Below are 25428 nucleotides of genomic sequence, written 5' to 3' on the forward strand. Positions count from 1 at the left end.
GCGCGCGTGGCATGGCTTGGCCTCCAAGATCTGCAATGTAAATAGCCGTAATCTGGCAGCATTTCGATGGAGGCGAGTTGCAAACACGGTCATGTGCTGTCTGTGCACGTTAAATATTGATACAAAATTGAAGTTGGTGCGTTTTAATCGAAAACTAACTCTGATCGAAAACGAAGCAAAGAAAGGGTATCTGTTGTTTCAGGCAGCGTGTCCGCTTCGGCGTACGCGATTGTTGTGACGCGCGTCTCTATTCACTCTTTCCTCTTGTAACTTTCCTCTATCTGCACGTGGCAGCGGTGGCGGCTCAGCTGGAGCCAGTCGGCAGGCCCGTGCACTTTCCTTCTCATCCTTCTCTCAGTCGCAACAACAACGAAGCTGCGACCCTTGCTCTCTCGATCACTCCGTTCACCCCTCTCTCGTCCCTTATTTCATAGAATGCAGGGTCCCGTTCAAAGGAAATCCTGGCGTCTTACTCGTCGCGGTGGCTCAGTGGTTAGGCGCTCGTCTACACCGTGCCGGAGTACCCGGGTTCGAACCCGACCGCGGCGGCCGCGTTTCGATGGAGGCTAAACGCAAGAGGCGCCTGTGTGCTGTGCGATGTCAGTGCACGTTAAAGATCCCCAGGTGGTCGAAATTATTCCGGAGACCTCCACTACGGCACCTCTTTCCATGGGCGTCCGGAAGGGGGGGCAAGGGGGGGCGGTTGCCCCCCCTTGGAATTACGGATATTATTTATGCCCTACCAGAAAACAACTACAAACCTACAGCCTCCCTCATCCCCAGACATCGGGTGCACCCCCCTGGAAAAAGTTCTGCGGACGCCCTTGCCTCTTTCTCTCTTTCTTCTTTCACTCCTACCTTAATTCCTCCCTTCCCTTACGGCGCGGTTCAGGTGTCCGCCGATGTGAGACATACTGCGCCATTTCCTTTCCTCAAAAACCAATTTACCAATTTTAGTAGGCGAAAAGTCCCCAAAGCAGCAAGTATATATGTGGGCCACCCAGGTCACGTGGCCTTGTGGCGTTATCATGACCTGCCCAGCGGATTGCGAGCAAACTGTCCACCGGACAAGTGGCAGTTAATGATTGATCGCGAGGGTAACCCAGGTTTCACAAGCCCCACCGGTGGCTCTGATTGAAACAGCTACCTACCAGGGCAGTGGCGCATTGCTTAACGGCTGCACCACTGCGCCAGGAGGGGTGTGAGGGCTCCCAGCGACCTATGAACGTAAACCCAATTAACGCTATGCGTCATACCCTCAAGGCGGAGCTTGTTTCCCCTCCACTTTTCTTTGTTCGCAAGCACTGTTGCCGCGGGTTATTTGCAGTTGAACTTTTGTGGCCCAGTGGAGTTCGTTTTTACTAACATCCGTTGTAGGCCAGTAAAAATTTCCAGCTTGTTTCACAAGTTTATTTTTTAGGTTACTGCCTTGCACTGGAGAAACTATTTTATGCATCAAATATGAAGCAACTGTATGTGTTCCTCACCAGAAAAGTTCCTTTGCAACATGGTAACTGGAGATGTATCTTAGCGTGGATGAAAGATGTCTGCACTTAGATCTGCACTCAAATCAAAACAAATAAAACCTGCCAAATGAGGCAGCTGGCGAAAATCTTTCCCAGCCCAAATGATTTATGGAACAATTTACAGTTGGTTCCAGTTGGAACCAAGTGAAACCTAGTTGGTTCCAACTGAAACCAACTGGGTTCCACTTGGAACCAACTGGAAATTGTTCCATAAACCAGTTGAGCCAATGTGGAGGTGGACAATTACAGCTTCACGCCGACACACCTTGTAACAAATCCCATCAGAAGCATGTCATCAACGACTCCAGCGCTTACGTTGGAAAGTGCGCCAAATCTGCATGCATACTAAATGACTACGTCTTTCAGGCTACAAGAGTTAGCTCCCAACCCACCCCAACTCACCATTAGTTTTTCTTTCCCAACTACATATGCTTTGATAGTTGTTGCTTTATTTTACTTCAGCCAACTAAGCAACCAAGGAAGAAAAACATTTTGTTACAAGATGAAATATGGTACAAAAGGTCAAACACATACAACCAACATTTATTTTGAGAAAAATAACTCGGCTTGGATCTCAACAAAACAAGGTTCTAACAGCCTTGCAAAGGATGTAGAAACCTTGAATGATGCAACACAATTACTTTCACGAAAAAAGCCCTGTATTTTGAACAGTTCTGAACACGAATGACAATTTGTCTGAAACAAGCCATATTCCAAAACATCAAATGACCTCTGAAGTACAGGCTTAGCTTTAAAGGGAACATAAAAGATGCAGCAAAGCTAACAATTTGACGAAGCCCAGGTTCACAATCTATCTTCGCCAGATAAAAACAAACCACGATTCATTTCCATGTGTTCAACTAGTCAAACACTTTCTAAAAATGGCAAGCTTCTGGCTTTAACAAAATAATCTGCAGCTTTGTTGAACTTTCTTACATCAACTCTTAACCCCGTTAAAAATCTCATGATTGCCTGTTTGTTTTCATTCACGTGCAACCATCAATTTCATTCTGGGCTAAGTTTCCATAGAATCACCAGTGGGGAGTAGCGCCCAATAAAAAAAAGAAAGTGGTAAGACGAAGAAATCTCGCACTGCGCAATTATTCACAACAGTGATGAAAAGGTGAAACATGAGTAATGCCGCTTGGCTGCACAAATGAGTCATGACTTAGCAGCACCATTTGCTGCCATCATAGTTCTCAGGAAAATAAAGAAAACCACAGCTTATGTATTTTAGAAGCGACACTATGTACACTGACTGTTGAGCTTTGACGCTAGACCGGTGGTCTCAAAAGAAACTTTGCCATAAGGGGGAGGTGGTCCGACGACTGCACCTCGTTCGGCAGTCCCCCAACAGCAATGAGCTGCTTTTGCGACATCAACCGGTACGTTGACAGCAACCGCAGTGGACCCTCTATCACACGATTGTGTACCACCTGGCCGTTCTTCACCGCCGTCTCTTTCCTCTTCACCGAGTAGAATATGTAGTCGACGGTGCAGCTCGCGCGCTGGTGATGCGTCGTCACTTCCGCGTTGCCGCCCTGAATGTTGTGCTTGTAGGCAGAGACTAAGTTGAGGCAGTGGCTTACGACGCGAGACTTGTTCTTCCGCGATTTCTTCGTAGGTGACTGCGGAGAGTTAGGATCGGAACCCTTTGCCGCGGTGGCGGCTTCTGTGGAAGGAGTTTCCGGATGTGAGCCCTCCGCAGGACCGCTGTTTGCATTGGTGCCTCTTGTGGGTGAATCCTTCGCATCGGTTACCATCGACTCCTCGTTAACAATGGCATCACTTGCAACAGGTTCATCCTTTACACGGTCACCAGTCACCGCATCATCCATAACCACATCTTCGAATGCTGCATCTGCACTAGCAATTTTACTGCCTTCCTTACTGGCGTCCGTTGCAGGCTTGCGGAGGTATCGCGACGCTCCGGAGATGTTCAGCTGGCGGAGGCAGTCGTCGAGGGGCACATACCTTCCACGATTCGCTCCGTCGCTCTGCCCGGACACGTCGCCAGAGAGGAGGCCCTCGTAGCACAGACTTCCGCGGGTGAGGAGCGTGTACAGCGGAGAGTGTGGCTCACTGTTCATGTCGCCGCACAGCAGAATGGGGAAGTAGAGTGGCGTGCCATCCAGCGACTGTCCGCAGGCTGCCAGCCGGTCTATCTCGGCAAGCAGTAGGCACAGCTGAGCGAGCTTGATGTCTCCGCGGCGTGGGTTGAAGAGCAGGTGGGTCGTCGACACGCACAGCCGGAAGTCTCCGCCGAGCCTGATGTCCCTGCCCAGTGGCTTCAGCATGGCGATGAGCGCGACATTGTCGCGGTCCAGCACTGGCACCTCGGAGCGGGCGTACTCAATCGGCTCGAAGCGGTCAAGCTCGAACATGGACTTCTTGAAGAAGATGCCGCAGCCATCTCGCTTGTCGCCTGTGCGCTGCTTGTATAGGCAGCCATAACCTGCAGGTGAAAACATGAGTGAACGGAAAGAGTTTTAATGGATGCTATGAGAAACAGTTCCATGACCAGCATTCTAAACTCACATTCGTTAGGAAGCGAGTTCGTCTTTTTGACTCCAGCACATGTGACTGCCTCCCAGTCACTCAAGACATTTGTCAGTTACCATGCAGTGTTACTGAGCAGCCTTCCCGTCAGAAATTTTTATCCCCGTGCCACAAACAGAGAGGAAGGGGGTATGTGCTCACCCATTTTTTCCAGCTCAGGCCTGAAGTCCACTTCATAGTGGTCTTCCTGAAGCTCTTGTAGGCAGAGGATCTGGAACAAGCAGCAATCAATGAGGTGGTGGAGTCAGATTAACCACTGTGGCACTGCAACAAAAGGACCAAAACAGTCCATCCAGCAAGCCATCCACAGAAAGATGTTCCAACATCCCGTCCAAAACCCGCAATCCACAACTTTGTTTTTTTTTAATGTATTTGCTAGGGCAATGAAGGGAATGGGAGAACACCCTCTTTTTCAGCAGTTACAAAGTAAACAAAAAGCAAACTGCTAAAATACTACTTTCAAGTTACTGTCACAAAAAATCGGGGCTTTGGTGCCATTACACGTAACTAGGACTACAAAATCTTGTCGCAAGAATAAAAGAGCAATTTTGACCAGGCATACTATCAGGAAAGTTTACATCAACATCGACACAGACAGATGTTCACAGACAGTGCATTGCCCAATTCTTTCTGACTGTCCCCTCGCTGCAAGGTCTATCCATCTGGAGAGTACAAGCATGGCTTGTGAGATACTAATGCTCCATTCCCCACTGTGCTATAAGTTAACAGTGCTACAGGCAGCTGGACTCTAATGGCCTTCCGGCAGCATTCCATCATCTAACCAGTCACAGCCACAACACAAGGATTAATCCATGCCTGGAAAGAGAAATCGTTGTCTTGTTGGACGGCGAGCCTTTCCACCGAACACAAAGCTTGCAGGCACTCCTCTTTCTGTCAGCCATTTTCTCGTTTTCCCGCACCTGCCCTTCCTTGGGCATTTAGACTAAACTGTCACAACCTCTTCCCAAGCACGACAGGTAATCGGCCCAATATTGGTCACATAATGGCAAAGGCTGGCCCTTGGTCCTACAAGGGACCAGAGTGAAACCTTCCATTTGCAATATCGGCGGCCCAATAGGCTGCTCCTTGGTCCTACAAGGGACCAGAGTGAAACCTTCCATTTGCAATATCGGCGGCCCAATATCGGTCACAATGGCAAAGGCTGGTCCTACAAGGGACCAGAGTGAACCCTTCAATTTGCAATATCGGCCCAATATCGGTCACATACTGGCAAAGGCTGGTCCTTGGTCCTACAAGGGACCACAGTGAAACCTTCAATTTGCAATATCGGCCCAATATCGGTCACATACTGGCAAAGGCTGGTCCTTGGTCCTACAAGGGGCCAGAGTGAAACCATCCATTTGCAATACTGGGTCGATTGCCTGTTCCGACTTCACAACGGGCAGCCACACTCACATCTGCATTGGCCTCGCGCAGTTCAGACAGCAGATTCTTCCGGCGCAAGGGCCACTGTAGCACCTCCTCGGAGCAGTGCTGGTAGAGGTACGGGTTGTCCTCGAGGAGTCCCTGGGCCAGGACATTGTATGAGAGCACGGTGAACATCATGTCCTCGCTCTTCTTGCCACGACTGCCGGCACTCCCGCTGTACAGCTGGCCAAGGTCGGTGGGAACCCAGTACCGGCTCTTGCGAATCTTTTGCTGGACATTTGCTGTGCGCAGAGGATAGGAAAAAGCATACCTTTTGAAATGCACTCAAAGTATCAGAAATGCAATGAGCGTTAAAGAAACAGTAAGGACAAATTAAAACTGGCCTATAGCAATAAATGGTTACCATATTCTAATGACAAAGGGCTATGCGGATACTTTCACTAAAGAAAGGCCGCCACCTGTCTGGAAGACGAAGTAACAAGCGTTCGCTGTTTGGTTTACTAGAATTGCAGCAACGTCACACTCACATAGTTCCACCTCTATTCACCATACTGGACCATGCATCATCATTGGCACATGGCAGGTGGTTGTTTCTACAATGCTATTGTAGATGGCACTACCAAGTCTCAGTGCGAGATGTGCTGTTTTCTAGTTGCTGCCACAGATGGCGCTGTGATCCCAGGGGCGAAATCTCAAAACATGTAAGAGCTAACACTTTAATAAACTGGCCTTGTACAAGCTAGGAAAGCCCCAGAAATAAAACATAGGTCTCACCATTACAGGCCATTTTCACAAGCAAAATGTAACGACGTCCAGTACATTTGTGTTGACAGATGTTCGTGGCTAGACTACATTACCGTCCACTTCCAGCCAACGATCACAGAATGTAAAATTTTTTTGATGGCATCACCGACGTCACAAGTTTGAATACAGTACTACTGCGAAAAAAAAATATTCTGTTTTCAAGTACAAATTTCTCATAATAAATGTGCTTTTGGCTGCCAAACAGGTATCAACATCGTCTTAAAGGGGCAAACAATCAAATTGTTCAGGGGGTAAAATTTGGATAGAGTTGTCTTCGGTGTCCTACGAAGAGGCCACAACACTGTGAACACACAGGGCAATGCCATATCTTTGTATGCAAGTAGCTCCATCTGTTACACAGGCTGCAAAGCAATAGTTCTGAGCTGCCAAGCCAACTGTAATCCAAAAACAAGGGGAGAAACAAAACAAACAAAATTTCCTGTCAACGTTTTTCTTACTCAACAAACTGGCAAAAGTCTTAACGAAAGATTGTAGGAGTGCGATTACAATTCGACAAGACAAATTTCGGATAATCCGGGCCTTCACTGCTACGATTGTGGATGCACACCTGACTTTTAAGTAACAACCGTTGTGCTCAGATGCAGATCATCTGCCTCAAAGACCGCTGCATCAATAAGCTATCCTCAGCCCTTCTGGACAAGTAGCTGAGTTTTATATCAGGAACTGAGTGACTTTGTCTTTCCTAGATTGAATACTGTTGGCTATGACTTGCTATCTGCGCTCTTTGTTGTTGTTTTTCGATGCTGTCACTATAAATATCGCAGTGCCAGAGCAATAAGCTACTTGTTAGCCAGCACCTGTGAACTGTCACACCTCCCTTTGCACGTTGTTTCTGCACTGTATGTCCGACATCATTCAACTGTACAGATGCACCACACACTCACCGGCAGCTACAACAGGGTCGTAAACTTCAAAGCAGGGTGGAACTTCGGGAGGGCCAACAGTGCCATCCAGATGGCCATCATCGGCCGTCAAGTCAATAGTAGTTACGGGCATTTCGGGCGCCTGGTCCGCAAAGCGCCGCTTTGGTTGGGCCACGGTGGGATCGACGGCATCGCTGACCACTAGCGGCTCCGGCCTGCGTTTGTTACAGGGCGGAGCCAGCTGACTAGCATCTGGTAATAAGTCCGGCCTGGTGGCCATCGTGTGGATGCTGGCGTGTAGTTGGGCCCGGCCTGGAATAGGAAATGAGGTGACGAAAAATGTTAGTCGATTTGCAGCAGTGGTAGGAGTGCTTTAAAGGGAAACCACGGAGGATTTTAGGCCATTCTGGGATTGACAATCGCACTATATTTCTCGAATGTGTCGCTCTTGGTTGCGATTAGCAAAAGAAAACTGACACAGAGTTTCAACCAACATGACGCTACAACCCACAAACAAATGATGCCAAGGATAATGCCATAAAACATGTTGCGGCCTGCCACGGAGGCTCAGTGGTTACGGCACTCGGCTGCTGACCCAAAAGACGTGGGTTCGATCCCGGCCGTGGTGGCCGAATTTTGATGGAGCCGAAATTCTAGAGGCCCGTCAGTGCACGTACCCAGGTGGTCGAAATTTCCGGAGCCCCTCACTACAGTGTCCCTCATAGCCTGAGTCGCTTTGGGACGTTAAACCCCAATAAATCAAACCATAAAACATGTTGCATGTGCACAGAATGAATAAACATGTGTCTGTAAGTGATAACTCCAATCGTTATTTGTTCTAAATGACCAAGAACAAGCTTGTAATTTTGTCCTTCAGAAAATGCACAGTGATTATCTCCGAGTGAGCGGGTAGTACATAACATCACACACATAATGCTGCCTGTAGAAACTGTTACGACTGAAGCCCTGAAAACTGGTACAGTTGAGCCTCGTTATAACGAAATTGAAGGGGCCTGGCGATTACTTCGTTATAGCCGTAACTTCGTTATGGCCCTTGTTGATCAAACTTCCAAGTGGAACCGTCATTCCTTCGGTATATCCGTTATTTCGTTATAACGAGATTCGACTGTAATATTAAAATTCAATTGCACTGAAACAGAATGGCACCCGGAAGTGAAAACTGGCATAAAGGATAACTGAGAAGAATCTACCACAAATGTTTCAGCAAAATGCAAGACCGTAAAAAAAGAAAACATATCCACATTCCACGCCATATTACATCATGTGACTTTACACAGCACCACGACCTTACTATTGGGTGAGGAAGATGCATGACCTCCATAGGCCCTGACCTCGGCAGATCCAGCTTTGTGCTGTAGAAGAGGCAGCTGCCACAGCACTGAGATGCCACGCACTGGCCTGGTGCCCGAGGAGGGTGCCGTGTCCCACCGCGGGCGGCAACGCAAACACGGGGGGCCGGATCAGACGGCATGCGGCACCGGGCCACATGGCTGGCGGCTGCGGCTGCACTCGCGGCAGTGGACCGTGTTGTGGGGCTGGCACGGGGCAATGTCGCGCACGACCCCGGCCGAGCCAAGGGATTCCGTCCGCTCTGGCGTTGCCACTCCCCCCGCCATCAGCACCTGCGTTGGCTGGTGGGGGGAGAGGAGGCGGGACTGATAAGCACAGGAATACAGAGCCACCAAAGCACTGCAACGGATCAAGGAAGACAAAGAAAGAAACCCCAGAGAAAAAAGTTCAGGGGCGCGCTTTGTTGGCCTAAAGCACGGAGAGGCAAAAGCCTTAAGCACGGTGTTGCTGCTAGTGTCACTGATGTGTGGTAACGATTTTAAGCTTCGCCTCTGAGTGCGCAACGCGATACCGTCTTGCAACGCTGCCAGGGAGTCCACAGAACGCCATCGCCCATTCGGCTCTACATCTTGCTTGTCGGTAAATTAGTTTTTAAGGAAAGGAAATGTATCTGTCTGGCATATCTCGGTGGACACCTGAACCTCACCTTAAGGGAAGGGAGGAAGATGGGAGTGAACGAATACACCGTATTCACTAGACACGCCTTTGTTCATTCCAAACCATCGAGCTGACATGGCCGAGTGGTAGCGTGCTCGTCTCGCACTCCGGAGACCCTGGTTCTATTCCCGAACTCGACCAAATTCCTTCTCGGTTTTATTTATTTATCTGGTCTGACTAGAAAGCTTAATTAGGCTAATTAATTAATTAAGCAATGAACTAAACTCAGTCCCACTTAGTTGGAGCATCACTATACGATCCCTTTAATTGGTTGCATGGTTACTAGCGAAAGTACGATTGGCCCCGTTTGAAATTCGCGCTCTCTGACGTCACGAGCATTAGGACCAATTGAAAAGCGTGACATTTCTGTCGACAACGCCTGCTTACAACGATGAGGCATTAAAGGCTTCCGCCTTAAAATGGCGGCACAGAATCACAGCCCCGCACATTAAGAGACACTAAGGTGGATTTACGGATCACTCATGCAGGGGGCAGTCTAATTTGCACCACGCATTTCTTGGACTTTTTTCACAGAAAAAAAAAATTGGGTTAAATTTGGCTTTCGTGTGAAGAGTTTGCCCCTTATGCATCCCCTCCTTAAATCTGCCTCCACACAAAACAGAAATTTCCAGTAACTCAATTATGGAACAATATTAATTACACCAAACAGCTCTTCAGCACAATTTATACCTCTTGAAAACAGTTGACTATTATTTCTTCAGTTCGAACCAGTTCATAATCATTAGTCTTTGTTTTGTTGCATGCAATTTAAAAATATCATGTATTCATGATGTATTTATAAACAGTCTTGTGTTAAAACACAAGGGCTATTTTATGTTTACAGTATATGTCCCGGTTGAATTTTTATTCTCCTTAAGTTTGGACCGTTTAACAATTTTGTTAGGTCCGTACAGTTGTATTCTTGTAAGTTAGCATTGTATAACACACAGAATTGCCACAAACATTTTGTGTGGCACGTCTAAGGAGGTCTTAGACAGTGCTGAAAGAATGCTTGCAGCTTATGTGTACTTCACTCAAGATTTATTTACACATGTACTAATTAGTAGAAACTACTTGTCTAATAAATTTAAGCTTCCTGCAAACAAACCTACAATACCAAGAAAAGTAAAGCCATTTAAACTTCCCAAGATATACACACACTACGGAAAAAGGTGCTGAATGTTCTACATCCTGTTCCTTTTTAACCAGCTTCCAACTAAAATACTATCATTACAGACTCTCAAAGAGGTCAGATCACAAATAAAGTCCTGGCTAATTGTGTCTACAACCTTTGAAATAGTACACTGACAATCACTCGAAACACTCTGAAGGTCTTGTTGACATGTGTTATGAAGGACAGTTGTTTTTAGTTATATCCTCCTAATCTACGTAATTTACTTACTTTTGCAGTGTGTGCAAGTGTGATTGTTGTTTCTATCAAAATATTTTTTTTTTCTTCTCTCTTTTATATTGCAAACCATGTTATTTTGTCAGTATTGAGTTCGCACTTTGTATGGTATTTTGTATATGACAAAATAAATATGTATGTATGTATGTAAAAACAAAAAAAAGCTTCAAACTGGATGTAAACCACCTAAAATAGGAGCAAAGCTGACACGGCAGAGTGCCAAACAACTGAATGATTCATTGCAGCTCCAATGACACAGAGATAGGCAAAGCTATCGGGAAAAAGCACAGAAACCAGGCTGTGCAAAGGGTGACCACTCCAGTGAGCACATGATAAAACTTGTTTTACTGTTCACCAATCTAATAACCAACGTTTCATCCAAAGCAGATCAGCTGACAGCTTGCTGGCCTGTCCCATTCGATTAATTCGTGTTCTAGTGACTTAGCCAATATAATGTTGCAAAGAAAAAAGGCAAAGCATACCTCAAAAGTTCATAATTTCACCTGCACGTAACAAGACATTAAACAGAAAGATGTGTAGCTCAAAATTGCTTTGAAGCGCACTGCACCTCCACTTGCCTTCACTTTCAAATCCCAGCTGAATGCCTGCCATCTATTTTGAGCACCTCTCACGAATTCAGGGGAAGAGGGGGGGGGGGGGGGGGGGGGACAATTCTATATGGGGAAAAGAGAAAAGGTCACTGTATTCAGCTGCTTGCACGTTCCCACTTGAGTTCAATGAAGCCAGTAATTACAGCAAAGGCTACAGCAGATAATCATGCACATGAAGAATAACAGTACTACCAGGGGCAATTCATTCTGACCAAATCCCAAGGCACTGGTCACAAATGCTCAGTTCCATTCACTTTTGAAGCAGTATACAGTGAAGTGACCCATCGAGCGATATCTAGATTTTTTTCAATGTCCTCTGCTCATGCAGTTAACAGGAGAGTTTCTTTTGCGCCATGAAGAAGCATTTATGCCTTGTTTCACTGGCTATGGCTACTGCCAAGTTCTACCTTGGCTGCTTCTTTTTTTTCTCCATTTCTCTCCTCCATGTTTGAGGGGCTTATCCACCTGGTCTACAGTGAACTGCACTACATTAACCATTTCTGATCACATCCATCAAGGAGCAGTTTTGCCCCACTGATTTCTGCATGCCTTGAATGCAGTTTTCCCTGCACTGATGTGTAAATGGAAGGTTTATGACGGGTTTCTAAGACTGTTCATTTCCAGAGATACCTTGCAATGACAGGATAACAGGTAAGAACACCGTAAGCTTGCCTTTACAAGTTACCATCAGACAAAGCCTTCTCCTGAGTGGCCTCCAACATGTTCCAGTTCTTGGGACTCGCCTCGTACAAATGCCTACATCTATCCACTAGACATTATGCCCTTGTTTCAAAGAACTGTAGAAATAAGTTATCCTTTGAGTTACGTCCTGGTAATAGCCACATGCACGACTGATGCCTCGATAGGCACCCTTTTGTCAGGGTATGAACTAATACACACAGACTACTAAAAAAAAAAACTGGCAAAGTGTCGCATAACTTCTTCCTGCAAGTATAATTACCCTGGACCTAATTTGAGAGTTGTTATTGAGTGTCATACTCCTGACCACATAGTGTCAAGAACTGATTTTTCTCAATACATATGTTGCCATGCATGTTCAATTAGTTGCCTTGCAGTCACTTTATTTCACTATATAGTAACTTCGTTAAATTAAGTTCTCTCCGCGACTCCTGGTTGCATCATTTCTCGGATTCAGCAGCAGTGCAACAATACAGGCTTCATATGGGCAGCCAGGATTTTAGTAAACGCCGGTGACCTCTAGACGGAGAACGTCTACATAGGTCGCAATGAAGCCAGTACAGGCGTCGGATGCCCTTCAAACTACAGAATTAGCAGAACGTGAAAACGAAATCGGGACACTCCGGAACTTGGGATCGCGGGACATTTCGATTAGCGACAGACAACTCGTTGCCATAGACACACTGTGCGCGGTCTCATAGTAACCATACGATACCGTGAGATGTTGCGTCCGAACTTCATTTTAGTTGACGACACCGCTTCGCTCTCGGCCCTTCTCGATCAAGTTTACAGCTAATAGTTGCAGTGTAGTAGACGATTGTAGATGGCCTGCAGCGATCGGTACATTCACTGGCGACCGCGCGACAAAGCTTCGTCCGTAGCGGACACGTGCTACTACTCTGTAGTTGCGCAAACGCGACGGGGTGACGCGGTCTTACGTAACCGGAGGTAACCAGAGCTGGAGGGAGACCGCCACCCTTTTGAACAGCGGGAGATTCGGAGAAGCAAGACGCATTTGCGTTTTAACTTCATTAAGATGAAAACATCTCGACGTGAGGGCAGGATTTCGACGTTACGTAGCATTTCAAAACCGACTGAACCTGCGGGCGATTTCTACAGCCCGTCAGCCGATCAGCGCGACTGGACGTTCGTCGGTTTAGAAAAACAGCTGACTGACCATCTGTTTCGTCGGCGGAGGGGGTCGGTCCATTGCTCATATTTTTTATGTGCTTCGCATCGACCGTAGAAAGCAGCGCAGCGGACCTTATCCAGGAAGCTCGGTGATAGCAGCCAAACCAAATGTAAACATAACGCCTTCTCGTTCTTCTCTATGACAGTATCGCGACGTACAGGAACTTACGTCACAGAGGCCCACAGTAGCACCGATAACATCCGCAGGAATTTTGGAAAACGCGTTGAAAACGCGGACGATCCTTGAAAGAGCCCGAAAGTAGCCGCGAATTTACCGATGGGCGGCCATTTTGAAGTTGTCGCGACGCGGGCGCCACCTGCCCGGTTTGTCGCTATTTTGTCGTCTGCTACAACATGGCTGCGCATGCCGCAGTTAGCACAGCGCGAGTCCAGACGCGATAGATATTTCAAAAAATTTAGAGAACTCGATCGCAAAGTGACAATCACAACCAACAGTATCAACGCTCGGATGCTTTATTATGCACTCACACTGAGAATCACGCAGGAACAGCTGATATTTACATTAATTTCCTGCCACACTTTCACCGATACACACCGTTCATAAAAGTCGACGAAGTGCCGAGTCTCGTTCTTGCCGCGGATGACAACTGTGTGAAATGGCCATGACGTCTTCGTTGCAAATAAGAAGCCAAGTGTCAGACCTCTGCTGCATGCAAATGCACACCTCTTTTTAATCGGCAAATAATGCTCACCAGATCCATAGCAGGCTACATCCCACGGGTCATGCAACCGACGTCGTGACGAAGTCCCACGAAATATAAACAACGCTCGATAATCATCGCATCGCGCAGCACAGACTGAGATTGCATGTCACTCCACATGTAGCTTGCTAGGATCTGTGAACTTCGATGTCAGGATGTAGAACAGAGACGGGAAAGGAACGACAGCGAGTAGTGCCCAGTGGAACACCGGATCTCGCAACTGGGTGATGGCGATAATCCCGTAGGCATGGAGGAACCAATGGCCGATGAGTATTGTCAAGTTCCGCGATTCCTTGATCGTCTGTGACAAGAGGGAGCACATGGACTGGAAAGAAGAAAAAAATAAGAAATGCAATAAATTTTTTTGTGGTAACCCCTAGCAAAGTAGCACCATTTGCCACAGATTCATTTAGTGCCTTGCCATACTATGAACAAAACTGAAAGCCAGTATTACTCTCAAATAGTAACCCTTGTGACTGCACTAACCCCTAATCAGAACATTTCTGTAGATTCTTGGTCATTCACTGGGTGCTGCATGAGACAGTGCATCCTAAGACTGGTATATCTTTGCCAGACTACATCACCCAGAAGCAACACAAGTTTATCTCTTATCTCTAACACAAAAGGTTAGCTGTTTTTAGCCTTTAATATCCTCGCTCCACTAACGTTCTCAACAACACCTGCCTGTTGTACTCACAATAAGTAGCAATATTCAAATACTTGACAGTACTCAAAGTACTTTACAGTCTCGCATCTCCGCCAACACAAATTCACTGCAATTCACTGCAGGCAAATTAACAGATTTCATAGTTCTAGTTTTTTATTGCCCACACAACGTGAGTTTTAAATAACCCAGTGAGAGCTACTATATTAAAGCAAACAACGCCAAGGAAATATTTATCCAAAAAGCACGAAGAGATGTTGATCATTTGAGCTTTCGGTGTAAACCTTCTTCAATCAATAATCAGATGAAGGCAAGTGTTTTTTTTCATTACTCTTGCTCAGTTATTTAGCTGTCACACTTGCTGCTGCAACCTTCAGAATGAACCTGCCGCATGCAAGAACAAATTCCACTGAATCCAGACAGCTACTAAGAGAAGTAAGTTCACCTGGTCGAGCCTGAATGCAAAGTGAGAAGCCATGGACACCACAGACAGAATGATGACGATGTAAGGGAACGCGTAATCTGAAACAAAAACAGGAACCTTCATGTAACCGTTGCTCTCATCATAACACTACTAGTATGTAACAGCCGACATCATATGCATTGTAAGGCACTATTATACACGACACTGCCCTGAAGTTTATTAAAGCCTTCACATCTAAACATAAACAGCTGTGGTCCCATATTCCGCACGTGCTAAATCATGCACTTAACCCACAGGAGTGGATGAATGGTTTGTTTTGCACCATGCAAGCACCAAATGTGTGGTACATGTGCTAACAACACCGTACTGTACACCCTACTGATATGGACCAGCACTGACTGTAAAAGAAAGTCAAATCCCACAGTCATGGCCCACAGCTCACCCAAATTTCAGGCCACCCTTTTAGATCTGCAAGTGCTGGGTAATTATGCTTAAAGGTGCCCTGCGACGTAGATAAAGCATGGGGTCTTTATTCTTTGTATGCAGAGTAAGGGACATTGTGAGTCCCGAACGCGCAATGAGATCACCAAAATCATAATATTTGATATTTTAATCTTCGCTAGAAATGCTTGTTTCGAGCCGATGGTGTCGCAATGCGGCGGCCATTTGCGGCAGCAGAAATGAGGAGGCATCCAGATAGGGCGCTGCCTTTCTCATTGGTTGGGCGTCCAGTTTGCATATTGTTCCTTCATACTTGCGAAATGAATCCAAAATATTATGTCTCTGAGTACTGAAAGCTTTTCGCATGCCACAAAAACTGGAAAGAAGCAGGGAAAGCGAATGAAAACTAACAAGAATACAGCTAGGGGCGACACTTTCCATTCCGCTTCAAACCTTCGTGGCAGCCAGCGCTGTTCAAAAAACCTTGGCTCAAACCAGAAAGCGCGCGCGTCGAGACCGGCCGTGACCATACCAAGACGGCAGCGAAAAAAAAAAGCCAGTCGACAAGAAAGGCCGGACAGGAGACCGGAGTCGAGTTTGGGGGGGAGGAGGGCTACTGCCCACCGCCTTCCAGTCCGACTAAAAAAGAAACTTCGGGGAGCTTCCTTTGTTGTTAGTCACCCCTGCCATGAGTACGGCGTCGCGTACACGGGGGAAGACGCCGTCAAAATGCGCGGGTGTCTACAGCCCCGACAAAGCAACAACTGCATGGACGCTTCCGCTGCGTGTGCGCCAGGCGCGGTTCTGATTGGTAGCGCCCAATCTCGGTACTGGGTGAGTGAAATGGGCGAGTGAAGTGCGTTTTCGTCTGAGCTTTTCATTTCGAATTTTCAGAGTGGAATAACTTTCGTTTGCATGCTCCGATTTCAATAATTCTTTTTGCTCTGGTCTCTGGAAAGCATGATGAATCTATTTAATGATATTAACTGGCACCGAGGAAATCATCGCGGTGCCCCTTTAACAGCCAAGGCTTCTTTGACAGCATAAAAGACACCACCATTACGTACTAATTCCAATCATATTACCACATCTAATCAGAAACATATTTTTTCTCATGATATGCATAGCTTGAGAAAGTCCAGTATGGCTATGAGTCCATGAGTATAGTACTGTCCCATATGGCTCCCCTCTATAATGCCTCTGGCCCTGAGGGTACACGAAATAAATAAATAAATATGGTTTTGGTAGTTGTATCAGCACCAAGCATGACTCCAGAACCAGTATGAGCTTATGTTGGTACAGCTGGTGCCAATACTAGACACACGCACAGTGCCAGTAAGATGCAAGAAGTACTGCAGATTTGACATATACGTCACTCACAGAGCAGCCCGCCCATTGTGGCATGGATGAGGGCCAGCGCAGGAATGGCGTACATAGTCAGGAACACTGACTTCTTCCCCTGGCCGGAGAAGACCTTGTAGACGAGCAGCGGCCGCAGAAGCAGCAGGGAGGCCAAGCAGAGGCCGTAAAAGACAAATATCATCGAAAACCTGCACGGTAAAGAGATATACAGGAGGAACAAAAAAATCGTTTAGAGCATGGTTCCAGCACTTGAAAAGTTGAATACTTTTCGTTTTGCAATCAAAACTTAGCCAACAGTTTAAATACGTTTGACATTTAAAATGTCTTCAGTGCACGTATGTTTTTTATGTCAGCACGATATATGCTTGCTTGAATACCAACCTTGAGAGCATAACAAAATCAGCAGACATTAGTTAATTAGATGCTGATGATGAGTAGTAGTAGTAGTAGAAAACTTTTATTTAGATCTTTTAAGAGATTCGCGGATTCGAAGCCTCCGTCGTCTTTCGTGGCGCCGGCGACTTGAGGCTTCTCTTCAGCAAGGTTGGGCCCCTAGTCCAGGGCTCCACTGAGTCGCGCTGCATCAGTAGCGTGCCGCACTAAGGCCCTTTGGGCCGCGAGCTCGCTGCTGGTGAGCCGGCTCTCCCATTGCTCCGCACTCGGGAATTCGTGTTGGTGGAATGCTTTATTTCGTTCGCACTCCCATGTGATGTGGTATAGTGTGGGTGTGTCGCCGCACCAGGGGCAGTTTGCTCTGTATTGTGTTGGTGACATCTTGTTATAGATGTACAAGTTGGGGAAGGAGTTTGTTTGTAGCCTACGCCAGCCGACTGCTTCCTCCCTCGTGAGGGCTTTGTGTGGTGGTGGGTACTTGAATCTAGTCCCTCTGTATAGTTGTAATGTCTCTGTGTATCCCCCCTCGCATGCTAGTAGCTGAAGCTCCAGAACATCTGACATGCCTGCTCGGTATGTAAGCCCTCGAGCTAGGCTGTCTGCTGTTTCGTTCCCCACTACGCCTGCGTGGCCTGGGACCCAGATTATGTGTTGTATGGGTGTCTTCTCAGCAGAGGCTGCTGCCCCACTGATTATCCTGAGGGCCATGCCGCTAATTCTGCCCTTCGTATAGTTTTTACACGTGTCTTTCGAGTCTGTTAAGATGTTTAGGGATCGGCCTTTCCTATAGCCTTCTGCTACCGCCAGCGCGACGGCAATTTCCTCGGCCTCCGTTATGCCCACGACCTCCACTGAGGCGCATGTGGCCATGTCTCCTGTGCTATTAACTACCACCGTAGCGGCTAAGCGCTTCCCTGCATGTACGTACATGGAGGCGTCCGTATAGACTGTGTTCTCTGATCGGCCTAGCCTCCTTTCTATCTGCTCGGCCCTTGCTTTTTGTCTGTCCTCGTGTAGGTTAGGATCCATGTTTTTAGGCAGGGGTCCTACATTAAAGGTCTTTCTAAGGTCGTCCGGTACGTCCGCGTATCTGTCTATGAGTCCGCACGTGTTCCGACCCAACCTTCTCAGGAGCGCCCTTCCCGTAGAGGAGCCTCTGAGTCTGATGAGTTGTGCCCCCAATTGAGCCTCGGCAAGCTCATCGAAGGTATTGCTGATTCCGAGTTGGAGTAGCTTCTCGTTTGATGCGTTTCTGGGCAGGTGTAGAGCAATCTTGTATGCCTTCCTGAGAATACAGTCGGCTTGCTCTCGCTCCGCCTTTGTTGTTGCGTGGTAGGGCAAGGAGTACATAACTCTGCTAACGATTAGGCTGTTGACGAGTTTGAGGGTATCTTCTTCTTTCATCCCGTACCTTCTCTGAGAGACTCTACTGATCATTCTGCCAACCTGCTCCGCGGCTCTTCTCAACAGGCTGATGGTATGGCTGCATTTTCGGCTGCTCTGCAGCCACATGCCTAGGATTCGTACCATGTTCTGTTCTTGGATCAGTTGCCCCTCTAGAACTACTTCCAGCGAGGCTTTGGTAGGATTTCTTCCGATCCTGATGATTTCCTGATGATCCTGATACTGCTGCTTTGTTTGTGTCCTGCTGTGTTCACAGAACTTAACTCATCAACTTAAATCGTTAGCAGTCGTCCCTATCAAGCACTACCAGTAAAAGGGGGCAGTTATAGCATTGAGGTGTGCGTATTGGTGCTCTCCAAAATGTTGCTCATGGTCACAACTGTATTAACTGCCGAGAGCATACCGCAAGAACATCACCTACGTTTCTTGGAGCTTGTGAAGCTGCCTAGTCCCCTTAGAATAAATTGCAATCCAGTGGGGGAAAAATTTGAAACAGATCATTTTTGTAAAGGAAATTCTGGTGCAAGGATCCCAAAGGCTAGACCACAGCCATTCACTTGCAAATGATGACCATGGGGTCTTTTTGCTTTAAACGAGTAGCGGGTACAATTTTAAATTCACACTTTTCAACCATAAACGCTTCTTTTGGCAGTAGACAAACATCAACCCAGGCAAAAAAGCCACCAAAGAACTGATATATACCGTGATATCACTTGGCAGTTGGCCCACCTCAAAAAATTCCAAAGGACACCCAAAAGAAAAGACAACAGCATTTGGAATTTGGCCCACCCCCGAAAATTCCAAAGGACCTCGAAAATTATAGACATAGGCCCAGGAAATGAATTCCAGTGGATTAGTGGGTGGATTAAGGGGAAAAAGTGAGTCCTCTTAATGTAATCCCACAGGATAATCCAACGGAAGGTATTGTAATGTCCTAGTCCTCAGATTTTCAAATTTGGCAGCGCTGATTGACCTCATGGCTCTCTTGACCAACCAGCGAATTTCGTTACAGAGAAGCCCAAAATTTTTCAAACGATGACAAGCTAAATTCTATCACATTAAAAAGTTGGATAGAGTTGCCGTTAGTGTCCTGTTAAGACAGGGTGGTGCTCACAGTGGGTAGACTGCTTCCTGGGTGCAGCGCAGGGTGTTCTTGTAGCCCGGTGTCGGGTTGTGGAGCAGCGTGTACCAGTCCGAGAGCCGCTGCACCCGACAAGTGTGGAGCAACACCTGGCCAACAGGTGGTGTCGATAGCAGGGTCGCCACCGCTGCCAGCACTGTCTCAAACAGGGCACACGCATGCAGTGCCAGCACCTCTGGGGTGAAGCTGAAAGAGAGGAGGTGCAGCGGATCCTCAATGAAGCGATCGACAAAGGTCGGAATGCACCTTGTTCACCACCACCACTTTCCGGTTAAGCGAAGAAAGTGCACTCCGGGGTCTGCATGCTAGATTTCTCGCGGACCCTGCCTTGCATCCACTGAGCAGTTCACCTGAATAACAACAAATACTACCCATGTCTTTGACAGCGTACACTTCATACATGGCCGCATAGGTAAGTGGATAGGTCATCCATATGTTATTAAGGAGAAAGCCTTTAATGCCCCATCAATGTCGACAGAAGGCTGTCAGCAGAAGCTGGTCAGCAGAGGTGTATGTGAGACAGTTACTGTGCAATTTCTTTCCTCAAATACAACTATCATTTTCTTCTCCTCTTACTCTTTCTTCTTTCACTCTCACTTTCTCCCTTCCTGTGCAGTGCCGTTCAGGTGTCCACCGAGATGACAGAGGATTATTGCGCCATTTCCTTTCCTAAAACAGCTCCTAAAACAGTGTTCGGTTTAAAGGGCAAGGCATCGGGCGGAATGGGTGGTGGTGTTCCGTGGACTCCCTGGCAGTGCTACAACATGCTGTCGCATTCCACTCCTCAAGGCGAAGTTTAAGCGTCATTAATTAGAAGTTGATTAGCCGTTAAGTCATTAATAAGTAATTAGCCATTGATTAGTAATTAGTCATTACTTATGTGTGACATCATCCAGTGGTGACGTAACCAGTGCCACAGAGGCAGTCAAAGTGGTGCGGAAAACGCTTTCGCCTCTACGCACTTTGGACAGTCAAAGTGCCCCCTGAATTTTTTCAGGTTAGCTTGGAAGGAGAGAGGTAGCTGTACAAAAAAAGAAAGAAGACTGCCATGACAGAACAAGGGATAAAGCACGGCACCCTCTGACCCATCTCCAATTAAACTTGCCGGTCGTTACAGCCACTAAGGTGGTGGGGGGCTCAGTGACAATAGCTCGGCCATCTCGACCGCAGTGTAGCGACCGTACACGCACCTTCGGCGACGCATGGTCTTGTCAATGATGTACCACTCCACCACAAGTAGCAGCAGCGCCATGAAACCCAGGTAGAGCCAGTCGTAGAACTGGGGCAGGTCGGCACAGGGCACACACATCTTGCTATTATCTGACACCCGGAATCCCCGGGGACAGGCCTGCACAGGTGCGGAGAGGGCAGACCCGACTCCATTTCGCAACCATACCAATCCATGGCCAAAGCCACAACCACTGCTTTTTGTCCATCAATTTCTAGCCACATGGTTTCTTTTAAAGAGAAGGACTTGGGCTAGTTGGTGCTTAACTACATGCTCGTATAAAACATGCAACATGAATGACCTGTCATGCACAGTATGGAGAGTAAACTAAAATACTTTTTCATGACAACTCCAAACTGAGTGCGTAAGGTCATTCCAAGCATTTTGAAGATAACTAAGGACAAATGACAAGATCAACTCCATTTGTACAAAAGAAGCTTGGAAATTTATAGTGGTTTGTCAGCAAATCGAATAGAACAATTTGAAAAACAGTAATGCAACTCGGTATCTTCAGCTAAGACTTCTGAAAATATGCAAAGGCTACGAAAAGCATTCTTACTTTACGTCAACACCTATAGAACTATGACCAAGAGCTCGACCTCTGATGGATCACTCGGCATGAACAAACAACGGTTTGTCGACTTTGCAAGATCCTTAAACTACGTCAATGATACTTGCATCTAGAGAAATCTTTTTCTCGTAGGTCCCACGATGTGCCATGTGTTCATGGTAAAGATCAATGGTTTGGCCACATGATTAAGATGGCTCCTTGACGGCTCACCCTTCCTAAAACTAAACTTAATATTATACTCACTGCTTTCAATCGCGATAATATTTGTCCGCTATACATAAAAAATATCAACTTCAGTTTGTACAGCTTGTAGTCGGTCATTATAGCACAACAGAAACATGTAACAAATGTACAGGGGTGCCTGATCATTATGATAAGTCAAGATTCTGTGAACTTCGACCGAAAGGAAAATCAGCTCAGAGTACATATGGCGCAATTTCTGGACAGCCACGAACTCTATGGCACCCTAGCATTGTTCGAACTGAATTAGGGTATTCAAAAGCATTTTAGTGATGTAGCAGAAAAGTTACGGCACAGCTAACTTTCATAAGAAATTATGAAAGTTTAAACCTCTCAACTTATCGACACAAAGCCATCTGAGGTACACTGCAAACAAGACTGCAGTGACAGAACTATGAAAGTTCATTAGTTCGCAGAAAAAACAAAAGGGGACCTGACAAAGCCGAGACGCTGGTTCCAATTTATTACCTGTTAACGTTGAGTAAAAACGCGCATACACCAAATGCTTCATCCAGGTGCTACGGCTATGCGTAAACGCTAGATGGAGCGTGCCGTACCCAATGGATAATGAAACTCCACTGCATGGACGTCCACAGGACATCCAAGGTAGCTTCAGTGCCCACTGGGTACAAACCGCCAAAACTGTCTAGCTTTCTAACGGACAAATCTGAGCGGGATTTGCACCCGGTAACGAGGTCATAGCGAACAGCGATGCACAACAGCAGTGCGAACGGAAAGCAAATAAGACATTGCCCCCATTTAGCTAAATTTCTCGCGTGATAAAAACCAGAAGCCCGATCAGGCAAGAGAAAGTTGCACACAGCAAACCTACGTACCCCACAGTCACTGTAGGAACCATTTTCGAATTTGATTCGGCCGCAGTACAGTCCAGGGCAATGAGTTCTGCTCCTCTCTGCGAAACCATAAATAGGCAACAAATATATAGGGACACACAAATAGGGACAAGGATCAGTAATTACTTGGCAGCGGCGCGGTTGGAACGAAGTTATGGCCCAGACGTTCGAACATGAGCATGCACTCATTAGGGGCTGGCGGTACTTACCGTAATGGTGAAAGTTCTGCATGGTGTAATCAGACCTTGAACAGTAAGCTGCGCGAAATGTTACATCGGCCCGTAAAGTGCAAGCGAAAGTGTTACGAGCAATAAGCGCGTCCTCGAGCAGACGATGAAGACTCCGGACGCATGCTATGTAGCTTTGAGTCTATCGCATACGGAAGTTTCTGAGCTTTCAGAAGAAGGATTACTACTTCTTACTACCCATGCATTTTGCCAGAATGCAGCGGTAAAAGCCTAAAGCCCACTAGTCTAGAAACAAGTTTTACACCAACGCAACATCGTCAGAAGCAACGATCAACAAGCGGTTTTGCGACTGCTATTAGGGCTGGCACTACCATGCTGTTGTCGCAATGCTAAAAGGGGCGCTAGCGTAGAGTTAATATTTGTGCCAAAAACGTTTTGAATTACAAGCCGCGTCCATTTAGCAAGCACTGTAGCCAAAATAAAATGTAGGAACAAGAAATTATTTTTTCGTAACTTTACAAGAGCATGCGCCTACAGTGATGCGGAATCTATGTGCTAGTTTCTCAAGGCGTGAGCTCATCAGAAAAAAAAATAGAAACAAAAATAATTACGGACAATTTAGCGTGTTTAGCCTAAATGCGAATCAGGTACGCTAGCGCTTTGGTTTTCATGGTTTTCACCACTGCTTTTACTTAAGTTTCGGTTTCAGGCACGGTTTTGGGTCGAGGCTCGGTTTTCAAGGTCAAGCGGGCGTCATACAAAGATCGGTGAAATTGTTGAGTGGGGTATTCGAGCTGGCGCACTAAAACTGGAGGGTGCACTTAAGCTCCGCCTTAAGGGTATGACGTATAGCGTTAATGGATGAATGCCCATATATACGGAATTGGTCATTCATAGGTCGACTCTTCATACCACTCTGGCGCAGTGGTGACGCGCCACTGCCCTGCTATGGCAGGTGCTGCCTCTAGTGGGGCTTGAGAGAGTCAGGTTGCTCTTCCCGAGCACCATCTCACGATTAATCATTATTTGAACAGCCACCTGCCATGGTGGGCAGTTTGCTCACAATCCAGTGGGCAGGTTGTGACGACGTCACAGTCAAACTATAAAAAGCTTATCTCGTTTACTGCAGTTACTGGTCAACGGAGTAACACAAGACACCGTGAATCATGACCTATTGTTACCAACTACTGATTAAGTTTTATCCTACTCTAAAACACAACTGATCACGTTCGAATCTGCACGAGATCTACCACAGAACTGCCAGGCGCAACTTGCGCCAGCCATCAGTTGGGAGTCTAACTATCAACGGGTCACACTATAATTGCATATGAGGAGCGGGTATGCAATTGCTTTGTCATACATAATCAGTGATTAAGTAATCCTTTTTAGAGTAATTTTTGTTCGCTCACTTGCCTTTTAAGCGTTCTATTTTAGTAGTGCAAGTGGGACTCGCACACGTGCTCTCGTATTAGCAGAAAAACTGGTATGTGTACGTGCAGGGAACAACATGCTTGAAGAAAAGAAACAAACAGACAGAAAAGTATCTGCAGTTTGTATTTTATGGTTAGCCTACAATTGCATAACAAACAAAACGGGCAAAACATCTTACCAATCTATGGATTGTATACAAGTAAAAAAATACCCTAACTTATCAATATGCAGCCATCCGGAATACACTGTATACAAGATCACAAGTACAGTACTTTTCAGTGGACATTCACTGGTGGAGCATTTGCAAATACTAATGCTGCGCAAGGTAACAGGAGCCTGTAAGGCGCAGCTATACTGTCAAGTGTAATAACCATGAAACTTGCTGGAAAATAAGGAAAAGTCCAGTGGTGTGCATAGTGAAAGTGCAGTCTCTTCAGACACAATACACGCAAACAAGTTCAACCTTCTATTAAAAAGCAGAGTGAATTCGTTCAGGACCCTGGTAGTGTTCAGCTCTCAAATGGCAGATGTGCTCAACAATACTATGGCAAGGGTAGACTTAACTATTTATCACGAGCATCTATCAATAAAAAAAATCGAAGTAATGAGACATTGTAAAAAACATACAGCCTTGTCAAAGGTGTACAGACCATGTAGCATTTAACTGCTGCAATCATCAGGCCATGACACAGGGCTTGGAAACACCAAAGAAAGGATTGGTACTGCTAAATGCACAGAACCCTGGAGCAATAGTGGCTTCGTCACACTGCCCAATGACTGCCTCAGCTATGTGGCTTGAATACTTTTGACAAAGACTGCACCTCCACAAGGAGAAATTTAAACTACCTCCGACAAAAGGCAAAAGCAGTGCTCTCCTTCATCATGTCCATTTACAGTGCTGAAGGTATCGATTACCAGCCAGTTGAATTTTTTACATAACTAGGGCTAGTCAGTCACTAACACTAATGAGAACATACCTACGATACATACAAGGCCATGTTCACGCCAATTCATCACTGAAATTCCGTTCTTTGAGAAATGCTGCACACATGAGAAATGGACAAAGTAGTGTTGCTACAATAACTGAGGTGCGAAAATAAGAAAACAATATCCAAGTCGACTATTGCACAGATATTGTGACAGTAACAAACGATGCAAAAGTGAGATCGGCATGCATAATCGTTTATACGAGTTTGCAGCCTTTAGCCTCACGAGTGAAAGCCTACAGTCAAGATCATGGCCTCAAAGTTTCACACTGTGCTCAAC

The 25428-nt window shown here is 46.4% G+C and overlaps 2 protein-coding genes across 6 annotated transcripts; both read right to left on the reverse strand.

Annotated features, from left to right (window-relative positions):
• Nucleotides 1-2048: 2048 nt before the first annotated feature.
• angel (protein) lies at nucleotides 2049-13419 on the reverse strand. 5 transcript variants are annotated; one of them, XM_089556962.1, is made up of 6 exons: nucleotides 13269-13419; nucleotides 8515-8814; nucleotides 7184-7474; nucleotides 5502-5755; nucleotides 4227-4296; nucleotides 2049-3981 (listed from the first exon to the last, which is right to left on the reverse strand). In XM_089556962.1, exons 2-6 carry the CDS (start codon nucleotides 8669-8671, stop codon nucleotides 2801-2803), a joined length of 1953 nt encoding a protein of 650 aa, XP_089413088.1. In that variant the 5' UTR covers nucleotides 8672-8814; nucleotides 13269-13419; the 3' UTR covers nucleotides 2049-2800. The 5 variants fall into 5 exon arrangements, with proteins under 5 accessions (XP_089413088.1, XP_089413090.1, XP_089413086.1 ...); XM_089556964.1 differs by having other exon boundaries at nucleotides 13259-13398; XM_089556960.1 differs by lacking the exon at nucleotides 13269-13419 and adding an exon at nucleotides 13086-13243.
• Nucleotides 13420-13557: 138 nt separating this feature from the next.
• On the reverse strand, nucleotides 13558-23078 carry LOC149331974 (JNK1/MAPK8-associated membrane protein). Its single transcript, XM_089556966.1, has 7 exons — nucleotides 22753-23078; nucleotides 22526-22602; nucleotides 20841-20998; nucleotides 19624-19836; nucleotides 16731-16900; nucleotides 14931-15007; nucleotides 13558-14146 (listed from the first exon to the last, which is right to left on the reverse strand). The coding sequence occupies exons 1-7, from the start codon at nucleotides 22772-22774 to the stop codon at nucleotides 13931-13933; spliced, it is 933 nt and encodes a 310-aa protein (XP_089413092.1). The 5' UTR covers nucleotides 22775-23078; the 3' UTR covers nucleotides 13558-13930.
• Nucleotides 23079-25428: the final 2350 nt, after the last annotated feature.

This window comes from Amblyomma mixtum, chromosome 8 (assembly GCF_055824585.1).
Source record: "Amblyomma mixtum isolate Tamu chromosome 8, ASM5582458v1, whole genome shotgun sequence".
Lineage (NCBI taxonomy): Eukaryota > Metazoa > Arthropoda > Arachnida > Ixodida > Ixodidae > Amblyomma > Amblyomma mixtum.